A 12,638-nucleotide genomic window follows, 5' to 3' on the forward strand; every position below is an offset into this window, starting at 1 on the left:
GGAGCAGAATTGTTTGTGTCATCGATACAGTTAATTTGTGGCAATAAACAATTACTAACGTATGGTTCACTATGGTAGCTTACTGACAAATAATGAAACTACTATGTTTTATATAATTATCACAGTCTATAAATGGCAGTAAAATATAAGGTGACACGTGATAGAGTAATTGTATTCTGTTTTGTCAAATCACTATTAACATGCTAAGAAATATACAATATAAACAATGTAACACCTTTTGCGCTTCGTTTTGATAACTTCTGTTATTATTGCTATTATTTTTGTTATTCATAAATAATTTATCCTTAAAAAGCTAGGTGATGTTTTATGCATCTTTAGCCTGTATTAAAAAACACAATAATGGAAATTAGAATAGACTTAAAAGAGAAACTCACAGTCAAAAAAAACATAATTTTGTGAAAATGATTCGGCAGATTTGTTTTCAAGTTCGCTTTTTTTAATAAAATAGAGGCGGCCCCTAAGACGGAAGTGACGACACTTGCGGAAGTTTGCGGAAGTTGACATTTAGCGCCAAAGCTTGAGTCGGAGCAGAAATAATCATGGATGTTGCACGCAGAATAAAGACGAAAGTGTCTTCTGGCTTCAAGATGAGAGGACTTATACTGCGCCCGTATGTATTCTTGTGTAGATAAAAATGTTTTTTTTCTGCTTTGAAAACTTTCGAAAACACAACGACGTCTTTTGTTTCATCTTGAAGTTACGAACAGGCAGCTCGCTGTGCAAGCCTTCTGTATTTTGCCTTATTAAATACAGAAAAAATGTTTTTAAAAACGAACAAAGAAAGCTTTTTACACTTTTGTTAGACTTCATTTTTATTGGATGTGCACATATAATTCGATGTAGTTGGACCGTGTTTAGTCATGTAGTTGTTATCTTTGTTTATTTATTTGTTGATTGGCTTCTTCTTGTTCTGCGCTCCAGTGAGGCCAGCAGGTACCTTGTAGAGGTGCTGGAGTCCGTCAGTCATTCTGAACTTGATGATATTATTGAAAGGGTCTTGGATGCAGTGGAAAAACAGCCATGTGAGTGCAGTACAGCTTGTTGTGTGCTCCTATGTTTGTGCTCCCATGTGAGTTTTTTCAGACTGTGACTGTACTGATTTTTCGCGCAGTGTCCTCCAGCATGATCGAGATGTCCGTGGTGGAAAGTGCCGTGCAGGATTGCACTCAAACTTGTGACGAAACAATGTAAGTTTAAAAAAATAGCATTGTTCTAATATTTTTGGAAGGACTCGGGGTGTCCTTTGTACATCGACTGAAATGAAATATCCACTGGACTTATTACTCATGTAGAAGCTGACACAGTATGCTTAATTAATTGATCATAAAGCATTTTAATATAATGAATGCCGGTAAAAACTAAATGCTGGGACAGAAATCATTCAGTTGCAGGTTCTTTGTAGAGTAAGGTTGGGATTAACTTGTTTACTTATATGAGTCGTCCCTTCCAGAGATAATGTTTTCAACATAATTGGAGCCTTTGATGTGCCCAGATACATTTACAGTGTGGAGAGGAAGAAATTTATACCGTGAGTAAAACAACTTTGGTTTTTTTTTTTTCTCTTTTGTTTTAAAGTTAATGTAAATTATTGTTTAAATATAAATGTTTCTGCCGTTTTGCAGACCGCAGTGTGTCTGGCAAAGATTGTAAAGCTTTTATTTTGACTTTTGACTTCCATCCAGCATCAGTATGACCAGTCATCCAGCCCCCAGTCTGTGTGGCCTGGCCAGAGAAAAAGCTGAACTCTTCAGGGAGCGCTATACAATCCTTCAGCAAGTCAGTAAAATCTGTCTCATGATTCCAGGCTGACCTGCTGTCTTTGCTGCCATTTTTAATATGTATAGTGTGCATGTCGTATTCATTTCTGCAGCGAACACATCGCCATGAACTCTTCACCCCGCCAGCGATAGGAGCTGCTGTTGAAGAGGGTCAAAACAAATTTCAGGTATCACATCTAAGCTACTGTAATGGACACTGTGTTAAACGTGTATTACCTCATGTCAGCTATTTAAAAAAACAAAACAAATTTAACTAACCATTTTTAGCATTATTTGTGTTTCCTAGCTGAAGACGGTTGAAGCATTGCTTGGTAGCACAGCTAAACTGGGAGAGGTGATTGTACTTGGTATGATCACACAACTGAAAGAGGTTAGTGATCCAGATAAATATAAGAGATTATGTTTTGTTTTGTTTTCCATTTCACTGAATGCGATGAAAATTGTGACTTTATGTTCAGTTTGAGGATTTTGTTGTTGTTGTTTAATCTGGTTCATTTAACATTTGAAAACCATTCTTTTCAGGGTAAATTTTACCTGGAGGACCCAAGTGGAACAATACAGCTGGACTTGTCCAAAGCAATATCCTTTGATGTTAATAAAAGTCCTTCATATTATGCAAAATCACATGGAATATAAAAGATAAATTCCTTAGCTCCACTCTCACCAGTTTCATAATGGCCTCTACACAGAATCCTGCTTTGTACTGGCAGAAGGTAAGATAATTACTCTAGTAAAAATGGCAAAATGTGGATTTTATACACACATCCAAGCCTATTTGTGAATTTGCAACTCACGGTTTGTTTTCTAGGTTGGTACGAGGACTCTGTGTTCCACGTCAATGGTTTCGGGTTCCCACCAACAGAGCCTTCATCAGCCACAAGGTCAGAGGAAGAGTAGTTGTACTACAAAATATACATTTTGACATTACATTCTAGTATAAAGTATGAGTTTCTGTGTGTGTGAGATCATGTTCAGACTAAAAGTTAAGGAGCTTCCAGTGAAGTGAAGTCAGTTTAACTTGTCTTCCTTGTTAATTTGTGAAAATGCCACTGAATTAATATGAAGGCAAATACTCTTTAAGTTGGAGATCATCGTCATTATAAGCTACACAGACATGCCAAGATCACACTTCTCAACAGCAGACTATAAAGACTGAATACAGTCACAGTATGTTACAGGAGGGCTTAGTTCCCCAGCCTTATTGTAGTCAGAATGCAGGACTTAAAAATGTTTTTTTAGGAAACTTTTAAAGTGTATAATTTTAATTCAGTTACCATCAGGGGATTGTTAAGAAACAGCATCTTATGAGAACACGATGAGCAATTGTGGATTTGGGCTGTCCTGCTTGGGTCCACAGTATTATTTCATGTTTTACTTGAATTCCTTGATAACTACGGCTCTATTATATGAGGTCCCCAGAAAATGATTCTGATTCCTTGGTGTAATTGTTATATTATTTCCAGAGCATACTACGGAAACATTAACTTTTTTGGAGGTCCATCTGCCACTTCAGTGAAAACGTCCGCAAAGTTGAAGCAGCTGGAAGAGGAGAATGAAGACGCCATGTTTGTTATCGTCTCCGATGTCTGGCTGGACAGTGTGGAAGTGATGGAAAAGCTCAACATCATGTTCTCAGGTCTGATAGTGAACTTTACAAGTCAACAGTACACTTTTGCGTGACACCAGTAACATTTTTGATGTCATTTCTAAATTGCAGGATATGCTGCCATGCCCCCCACCTGCTTCATTTTCTGTGGAAACTTCTCTTCTGCCCCGTATGGGAAGACACAGCTCAAATCACTCAAAGGTAAAGTCTCATAACACACTGAACATCTTGAAATCTCTGCTTGTGAGTTTTGACAGATGCTCTAAAATTTTATTGACATAGTTTTTTGTGTAAACACTGTATGGATCAATTGACTGGCCGTGATATGGAGCTCATGCTGAACGTAAGCACAGCGATTTCCTGTCACGTATGTCCTGTGACAATTCCAGGAATGTTTATTTAAACAAGACAGCTGTGAAACGACGTGTCCTCTGCTGTCCGCTATTATTTTGGTGTCTGAATCCTGGTGTGTGTCCTCAAAAAATTCCTCCGTGGAATGAAAACATTAGTGCCCCTGACATACTGCATACTCTGACCATCTCATACTTCAGTGCACGTTATTTATGGAGCAAATATGGCTGCTGTGCAAGTCATTAACTGTTATAGGAAACAGAGAGTGAATAAAGAGCCACAAGCCAGTGTTATTTGTTTAAAACGATAAGAAGAATAACAAGCTGCTGGAAACACTCCTCAGAGATTCTGGTCCATATTGACATGATAATATCACACACTTGCTGTAGATTTGTTGGCTGGACATCTCCCATTCAACCACATCCCAAAGGTGCTCTATTGAATTGAGGCCTGGTGACTGTGGAGGTCATGTGAGTACAGTAAACTCACTTTCATAGTCATATCTTGTTGGAAGCAGTCATCAGAATATGGATACCCTGTGGACATGATCAGCATGATATTCAGGTAGGCTGTGGCATTTAAAGTTGATGCCACAGCAGAAATCGAGACTCGACAGACCAGGCAACATTTTTCAAATCTTCTGTTATACAATTTTAATCCATTGTAGCCTCAGTTCAGTTTTTAGGTGACAGGAGTAGCAATCAGAGAGATCTTCTGCTGCTGTAGCCCGTCTGCTTTAAGGTTTGACATGTAGTGCATTCAGAGATGCTCTTAAGGATACAGGGTTGTAACAAGTGGTTATTTGAGTTACTGTTGACTGCCCATCAGGAAACAAGCCAGTTTTGTCCAGAGTTGGTTGTGTGGGAAAATCCCAGTGGATCAGCAGTTTCTGACCAGCTTTTTTGGCACCAACAATCACATCTGCTTAAATCACCTTTCTTCCCTATTCTGTTGTATGGTTTAAGTCTTAAATGCTTCCACATGCATAAACGCATTCAGTTGCTACCATGTGATTGGCTGATTAGATGGATATTTTGAATAGCTATACATATATAATCGGTCAATGCTAAAATCTGTAGAACATCTGAACAATTTAATAAAGGGACAAAGACAAAGGTTTTCAGAGGTTTTACTCATTTTTTTTATTATTATTAATTTTGTTTATTGTTTTTTAGAGTCACTGAAAGCCCTTGCTGATGCTATATGCTCATACCCCAGCATTCATAGCAGGTAAGCTCTAATAGATTTTTCACTCTGTTCTGCTATTGTTTTGTTTTCTACTTACTCATGTTTCAGTGTGTTCATCTTAAACCCGCAGTAGTCGCTTTGTGTTTGTTCCCGGTCCTGAAGACCCTGGTCCAGGCACCATCCTGCCACGGTAAACCTTAATAGACGCTTAGATTTCAACTTTATTCTGTGAGATTTTGATTCGAGTGGTTTGAACAAATGTGGGTAAACTATGTTTCAGACCTCCCCTGGCAGACCACATCACAGAGGAGTTCAGACAGAGAGTGCCATTTTCTGTGTTCACAACTAATCCATGCAGGTGAAACAAACATGTGGCTCTTATTTGATGCACAAGTATCTGCTAGTGTGTTTAATTAAGCTTGGAGTACAGGTTTTAGATATGATTTTGAATAGTTTTAGTTAAAACCATGCAGACACATAATGTAATGATGCATATTTCTCTGACAGGATTCAGTACTGCAGCCAGGAGATTATCATTATCAGAGAGGACCTGGTCAACAAGATATGTAGGAATTGTGTCCGATTGCCCAATAACAATCTTGACATTCCAAACCATGTGAGTTTCAACTTTTCTTAACAAACCTGTTCATACAGGAAGAATCATCACTTCAGCATTTATCATGTTGTCAGAGGTTTATAAGCCTTTGTTAATCATTTTTTGCTAATATTTTTAAAGCAAAAAGTAGCTTTTAGTAGTGATAGTAGTATTTTTCTTTTTCTTTCTCTTCTCAGTTTGTTAGGACAATCCTATCCCAGGGTCACTTGACTCCACTGCCTCTGTATGTCAGTCCTGTATTCTGGGCCTATGACTTTTCCCTACGAGTCTACCCGGTACCTGACGTCATCGTCTTCGCAGACAAATATGACCCCTTCAGCATCACTAACACAGACTGCCTCTGTGTCAACCCGGTATGAATGAATGACAGATTCTTTGTCAGAAAATCGTAGAGGATGCTTTCTTCTAATATAAGTAAGCAATATCTTTTTTTAACCTGTTTACTTTGTCAGGGTTCCTTCCCAAAAAGTGGATTCAGTTTCAAGGTGTACTATCCATCCAACAGGACAGTTGAGGACAGGTGGGGTTTTTCCTCTCTCTTTGTTTTTGGTGTATTTAACAGTGACAATGGTGGTTTTAATGGTGATTGTGCTCAAACTAAACAGTTTTCTTATTTCTTCTTCACAGCAAACTTCAAGGGCTGTGAAGAAAATCCCGGATTTGCAATTTGACTGTACATTACTTTTGTATGATATTAGATGTTGAAAATTGACTGGTAATCAAATAATTTTATGGTCTTTGAGTCTTTGTTCTATGAGGAATAATAAAGTTTTTATGCTTTGTACTGAACTTTCTGACCTTTTTGTGTCTATGCATTGAATTGCAACTTGAACCATCCTTAGTAGTCAGTAGCATTAAGTTAATAACATTATCAACTCCTATCTGTTTTACCCTCTATAGTCACTATATCGTAGCTTTGTGAAATATGTTTTTCTAAAATTGTTTCAAAAGGACCGACACATTTTTATATGTGCAACCAATTTTACTCAATTAATGTGCAAGGTAAATACCAAAGAGTGGCTCTTGTGATAAATGCATCCTGTCCCTGATACAGGCATATATGCTGTTGGATTCAGCACAGTCAGAGCTTTGAGTTCTGCTGTAGCCTCTCCCATTCAGCTTGGCAATTTATTTATTTTTATAATTTTATCTTTATATAACATCCATTTCATATGAAACTTTAACGAAACGAAAAGCGTTGTTGCGCTTTGTTCTGCGTTTGGGAGTCTTAAATTTTGGGGGTACTTTTCCACCCTACTATTAATGAAAACAATTAAATGTGGAGACTTTTATTTTGAAAAGAAAAACGTCTCCATTTGATTTTGACCTAATTGTGTGTACCTGTTTCTTATATGAGAGTTGTCCTGTAGCAGTAGTGACTTTGTAGTAGTAGTAGTAATTATAACAATAATAATATAAATAATAAAACCTTTATACAACGCAGGACGGCCTAGCCCGTTAATTCCGACCTTATAAAGATGGTGGATTTAAAAAGTCTGTCATTTCCGGTCGTGCCCCCCCAGAAGATTGTGATGACCTTACATAAATGGCGCATTGCTACTGAAATTTGCAAGGAACCCTAGTATCTGATAAGGTAAAGCGATGACAGGACTGGCTAGATTTTGTGTAGGATATTTGAATTCTGGTTAGTTTAGACATAAACGAGGTAGATATATCTGAGCGATATTTAGCGCACAGTTTTCGGTGTGTTTTTCTTCTGCAGAGGGAAATAACTGTTTGGTGCTTGCTAGCACGAATTACAGCAAAGCAATGAAGAGAATTTTAGACAAATATATGAATTAACAGCATTTTGTTAAGCTGTTATTCACTGTAAGTCTTCCATGTAATATTAGAGGTATGCTTAAATGCCAGCGTTGGGCTAGTAGCCTAAATAGTTAAGGTAGAAAAGTAGGTCAGCATTTGTCGTGCTACTTGCTAACATGATACAATCCGCTGCCATGGTAAATGATGATGTGACTTTGACCTAGAAACAAGCAAATCTCTACTTGACACAGAGAGAGCATGTTCTATTTTTATGGCTAATTTTGCTCACCTCCACTGTTTTAAATGTGGGTCATTTCCTTGATTGTTTGTTTTTGCTTGTTTTAAAGATTATTTTTGGCCCGGGATTAATGCGTTAATAGAATAATCCTATTGGCAATAACCTAGTCGATTTCTCAGTACCTTACGTCTTGCTTTGATAGGAAACAAAAGAGGCTGGCATGGCAGAGGGAAGGGCAGAGATGGAAGAAGACAGGGGAGATCTGCCCAACGGAGAGGATGACAACGACTCGGATAGAGATGAAGATAACAGATTAGTTGGTTGGATATTACATGAAGATATGGATGAGGACGAGGAAGATGAGGAAGTGGACGATGAGCAGTTATTAGACGCTGAAGCAGTTGAGCAGGACGCCCCAGCTGAGCGCAGTGGTCATATAGCAGTGGTTGACAGAAACATCATGTATGTGTGGGGTGGATACAAGGTATGCTCCTAAACTGCATTGCCATTATGTTTCTGTATCTTTCTGCCGTCTCCATAATTGTCTAAATTTCACTGTGTTCATCCTCCTGAACAAGAATGCTGAAAACCATGGATTCTTCGACTTGTATCTGCCGAGAAACGAGATCTGGACCTACAACATGGAGTCAGGAGTCTGGTGAGGGCATCTGGCTTGCAAGCCAATCATACCTCTACTTTGTAATTGTGTACAAAAATGAATATAAACATATATATATATATTTATTTTTTTCTATTTACAGGACAAAGCATATAGCTGGAGGTAGCCTCCACACATCGATGTCAGGCAGCTGTGGGGTGTGTGTTGATGGAGTTCTCTACCTTTTCGGGGGGCATCACGCCCGGGGAAACACAAACAAGGTAGGGTGTGACTAGGGTTAGACTAAATTTCCTATCTGCTTCTGGTGTTTTTAAATAGGTGCTTGCATCACATTACCTTAAAAACATATCAGCCAGCTGTGCGAGCGGACAGTCTTTACAAAACGTCTTTGCTCGTATAGATTTACCGCTTGCCCTTGAGAACTCCCAGCCTTGTGTGGGAGGAAATGAGGGATCTTAAAGGACTTCCGCCATCATCCAAGGACAAGCTGGGCTGCTGGGTTCAGAAAAACCGGTAACAGGATAAGGGTTTTTGTTTGTATGTTTGTTTTGGAGGTTTTTTTTAATGTAGTTACTCATTGTGCTTGAGAAAATAAGGCTCAGTTTCACCAATCCTTCATTTCTTTTGACAAACATGTTTTTAGATTAACTGTGAAATGGTTTTTTTTCCTATAAAAAGAGTAAAAACAATAGATTGATCTTGAGTTTACTTGAAAGTAAAATGGCATTAATTTTGACACAATGATGGTCGTTGTTTTAGAAGTTTTATTACTGTATAGTTTACATACTCTAATTGTAGAAATGAATGTTGTGGTAATTTTTGGCTTTTAATGATTTCTTTTTCCAGGATGGAATGATTGTACGGCAGACATCATTAATGACTGAGTGCACAAGTTTGAATTTATTTTGGATTTCCTCTAATCCAAACAGGGTCAAATACATACATACACCCCCGCTTAAAATTTGATAAACTCTCCTTTGACTAGATGCTGTTTCTAGTCATCAATACTTGCTTCATTGTGGTTGGTGACACTAGCACTCCAGCAGTTTCCAGTTCATGGCAGGCTTGAGCCTTGGTGGTTCCTGGGTTGTTCGTAAACATCCTAACCAATTTCCTCTTATCTGAAGGTGACAGTTTGGTTCTTCCTCTAGACACTGGACAAAGTGGTGACACATCTGAATGTGTGTGAATCTAAAATTTTCCTTCTTATATCTTCTTGAAGTTTCACATTGTTCTGAGTATTGGTCAATCCAATGACTGCTGTCAGGCAAATCCTTTTCAATGCTGCACATAGAAACTACCCGTTGTAGTCAATCACGATCACTAATGAGGCCTTTGCCTTCAGAGCCACTTATTAAAAGATTTAAGTGAGTTTATATATATGTTTGAGCTTGTATGTATGCTTTTGACACTGTGTGGATTAGAGATTTGTTTGTTTTTTAAGTCATTAAAGACACATGTACAATCCTTCCACGCTGGAAAAACAGTCCAAAGAAATCATTAAAAGTCCAGAGTTCATGCTCATGATAAATCTGTGGTCATTTCTGATCACAACACAATGAGAAATGCATAAGAGAGATCATTTCTGTAAGATTTTAAATATGTAAGTAATTTGTCTGAATGATTGCAGAATTATCTACTTTGGGGGCTATGGCTACGCTGCACAGGGCGCTCATCGAGGGACTTTTGAATATGATGAATCCTCTTCTCTTGTGGTCTGTAAAAACAAAAATCTTATGACAAATGATGCATTTAAACAAAACTATTATAAAATTGTTTTGAAATCCATTAGATGCTGTTTTTGCTAATTAAATGTACTTTTGATAGCTGGAGCTTCTTGAATAATTACGGCTTAATATCTAAATGTATCCCTCTGCCTTGTCCTCTTTGTTTTCACCGCTACAGTGGGACAGCCCTGGGCGAGGCTGGAACAACCACATCCATATCCTGGATCTGGAGACGTCAACGTGGAGTCAGCCAATTACCACGGTAAAAACACTTCCTTACAACTTCAGCACATTCGATTTTATGCATACACACAAATGCGTGTGTCACATTGCCCTGCAGTAAAACTTGGAAACATCCTCTGTAATCAAACAGCCTCTCCCTTTTTCTTCTAATTAAAAAAAAAAAAAAAAAAGAGAGATCTTAGTGATCTTTAAACAGTATTTTCAATTTGTCTTGGTTTGGCCTGATGCAGGGGGACACCCCTTCACCCAGAGCAGCTCATGCCTGCGCAACAGTTGGCAACAGAGGCTATGTGTTTGGTGGCCGATACAAGGTAAGCATGGGCAAAACGTGAAATTTCAAATCAAAGCATCACTTTTCTTCTTTTTTTTTTCCACTCCTAAATTATGTGCATAAGTGTGTGCACTCATTTAAAGATGAAGATGTTTTCAAAATAAACAAATGTACTTTTGTTTTGTTCACAGAACTACAGATTAAATGACCTGTACTATCTTGACCTGGACACGTGGGAGTGGCATGAAATGTAAGTGCTTCTTAATGTGCTGTGGTATGTAATCCACACTATAAAGGTTTTTATTAATCAGATTATACATATTATACGGATCATAGCAAAGGTTTTGAATTGAATCTTTTTTTCTTTTTTTTTTTATATCACGTTTCTAATTGCAAGACTATCTGATCCGATTATTCCCCTGTGACCCACTCTGCCTTGTTCTAGGAGCGTTCCCCAGCAGGGTCCAGTGGGCCGTTCCTGGCACTCCTTCACTCCTGTGTCACCAGACCACATCTTGCTATTTGGAGGTTTCACCACAGACAGGGAGACGTTGAGTGAGTCAGACACTCGACCTCAAGGAGCAAATAATCAGAGGTCCTAAAATAATACCTGATCTCAAAGAGATTATTTTTCTGTCTTTTAGGTGATGCTTGGCTGTACAGTGTGAGCAAAAATGAATGGAAGCCTTTCAAACACAGTCACACAGAGAGCCCCAGGTGACCATCTCACGTTACTGTGAACAGCTGGCAGTGCGCTGGCAGTTTTTCCTGAGCTAAAATGTGGACAATGTTTGACTTTGTGATTTTTAGGCTGTGGCACACAGCGTGCGCTGGTCCAGATGGCGAAGTGTTTGCGTTCGGAGGGTGTGCCAACAACCTGCTGTCGCAGCACAGAGCTGTAAGATGGTCATCATATCTCAATTTAACCTGCAGTTAATGCAAATTTTCACTTGGTGAATTAGATTTTTTCCTCCACTTCACAGGCACACAGCAATGACCTGCTGGTTTTCAATGTTCAGCCCAAATCATTAGTTCGGTGAGTGCATACAGATTTGAAATCCATTTCAATTTATTTTGCCATCACGTCGTGTTCATCTAACTCTCCAATTTCCAGGTTCTGCATGGAGACTATCCTTCAGCACAGGGAGCGTTTGTCTAGCTACTGGGACTGTTTGCCTAAACACCTCCTGCACAGCCTCAAACAGAGAATGGCACGTGTCAACACACTGGGCTCTTAAGAGGACAATTAGAGGACAATATGTATGCGTGGAAGGGATACATGCTTTCTGAAAGCAGGTAGTCCTTTTCATGTCAGTGGATACTTTCATACATAAAAACCTCTCCAAGGAATGCTGAACGGCTTCGGATTTGTTAGAAATGGGTCCCGCCTGACGCATGATGGTTCACAGGCCATCCTCAAAACTGTTAATCACCTTTATAGATGTTGCCGGGACAACCATCATTGTTGAGTGGTGGTGGTGATGCGATAGCACAGAGGAGAAACCTCTCACTACATTTGGGATTAGCTTTTTTTTTTTTTTCTCTCTAAACATTCTTTGCCCATCTTAATTTTGATGAGTCGTTTCGACAGTAGTGATGAAAAGCTTAAATGATGGCGTCGTTTTCTGTCCAGATTAGATGAGTCTTATGATGACAAACGTGAACTAAAAACAAAACTTAAATTCATTAAGACAGTGATTCTGTATCAAACAACAAATTAAAAATAAGTTTGTTGTAATTATTACTATAATTTTTGAGAATATCTTGAATACAGTGTTTATTGATGTTGAATGATTTTCCGAAGTTCTCACAGACCTAAAACTCGTGCTTGATGCTACACATGACTATCTACTTTAAGGCACAGAAATGCTAACTTTAAGTTTTTATGTGTATATATGATTATTTATATATGTGTGTGTGTGTGTGTGAGTGAGAGAGATTCTGTACGTTCAAAGAGGTTTTTAAAGCCTGAAATTGGAGAAAATAAATTGTTGAAAGTGGCTACTGTAGCATACGAACTTAATTTAATCAATAACTCACTGCAAGTTTATTGGGGCTGCGGCTTTGTTTGGAATTGCCTGGTTTGCACAAAATTCCCTTGATTGATTTAGTTTGTTTGTTTGTTTTTAAGTGTGGGATTAAAAAGGCATATTATTACTGCAATGCATAATTTGTACTCAGAAAATAAACACATGACATATTCAGCTTTGTTACAT

General features: G+C 38.3%; 1 protein-coding gene across 1 annotated transcript; it reads left to right on the plus strand.

The window, feature by feature from the left end:
• The first annotated feature begins 472 nt into the window (after positions 1-472).
• Positions 473-12,626, plus strand: LOC308390105 (DNA polymerase epsilon subunit 2-like). The gene is made up of 32 exons (XM_080871797.1): positions 473-631; positions 943-1,043; positions 1,133-1,208; positions 1,472-1,549; positions 1,704-1,797; positions 1,892-1,966; positions 2,086-2,169; positions 2,322-2,378; positions 2,464-2,512; positions 2,608-2,680; positions 3,263-3,435; positions 3,517-3,606; positions 4,932-4,986; positions 5,075-5,134; positions 5,225-5,302; positions 5,452-5,560; positions 5,737-5,913; positions 6,013-6,080; positions 6,461-6,470; positions 7,765-8,046; positions 8,141-8,220; positions 8,324-8,441; positions 8,582-8,694; positions 9,812-9,896; positions 10,087-10,170; positions 10,382-10,462; positions 10,614-10,672; positions 10,868-10,977; positions 11,067-11,139; positions 11,233-11,320; positions 11,406-11,458; positions 11,537-12,626. The coding sequence occupies exons 1-32, from the start codon at positions 561-563 to the stop codon at positions 11,658-11,660; spliced, it is 2,928 nt and encodes a 975-aa protein (XP_080727923.1). The 5' UTR covers positions 473-560; the 3' UTR covers positions 11,661-12,626.
• The last annotated feature ends 12 nt before the right edge of the window (positions 12,627-12,638 follow it).

This window comes from Rhamphochromis sp. 'chilingali' (genome assembly GCF_963969265.1).
Source record: "Rhamphochromis sp. 'chilingali' genome assembly, chromosome: 21".
Taxonomy (NCBI): domain Eukaryota; kingdom Metazoa; phylum Chordata; class Actinopteri; order Cichliformes; family Cichlidae; genus Rhamphochromis; species Rhamphochromis sp. 'chilingali'.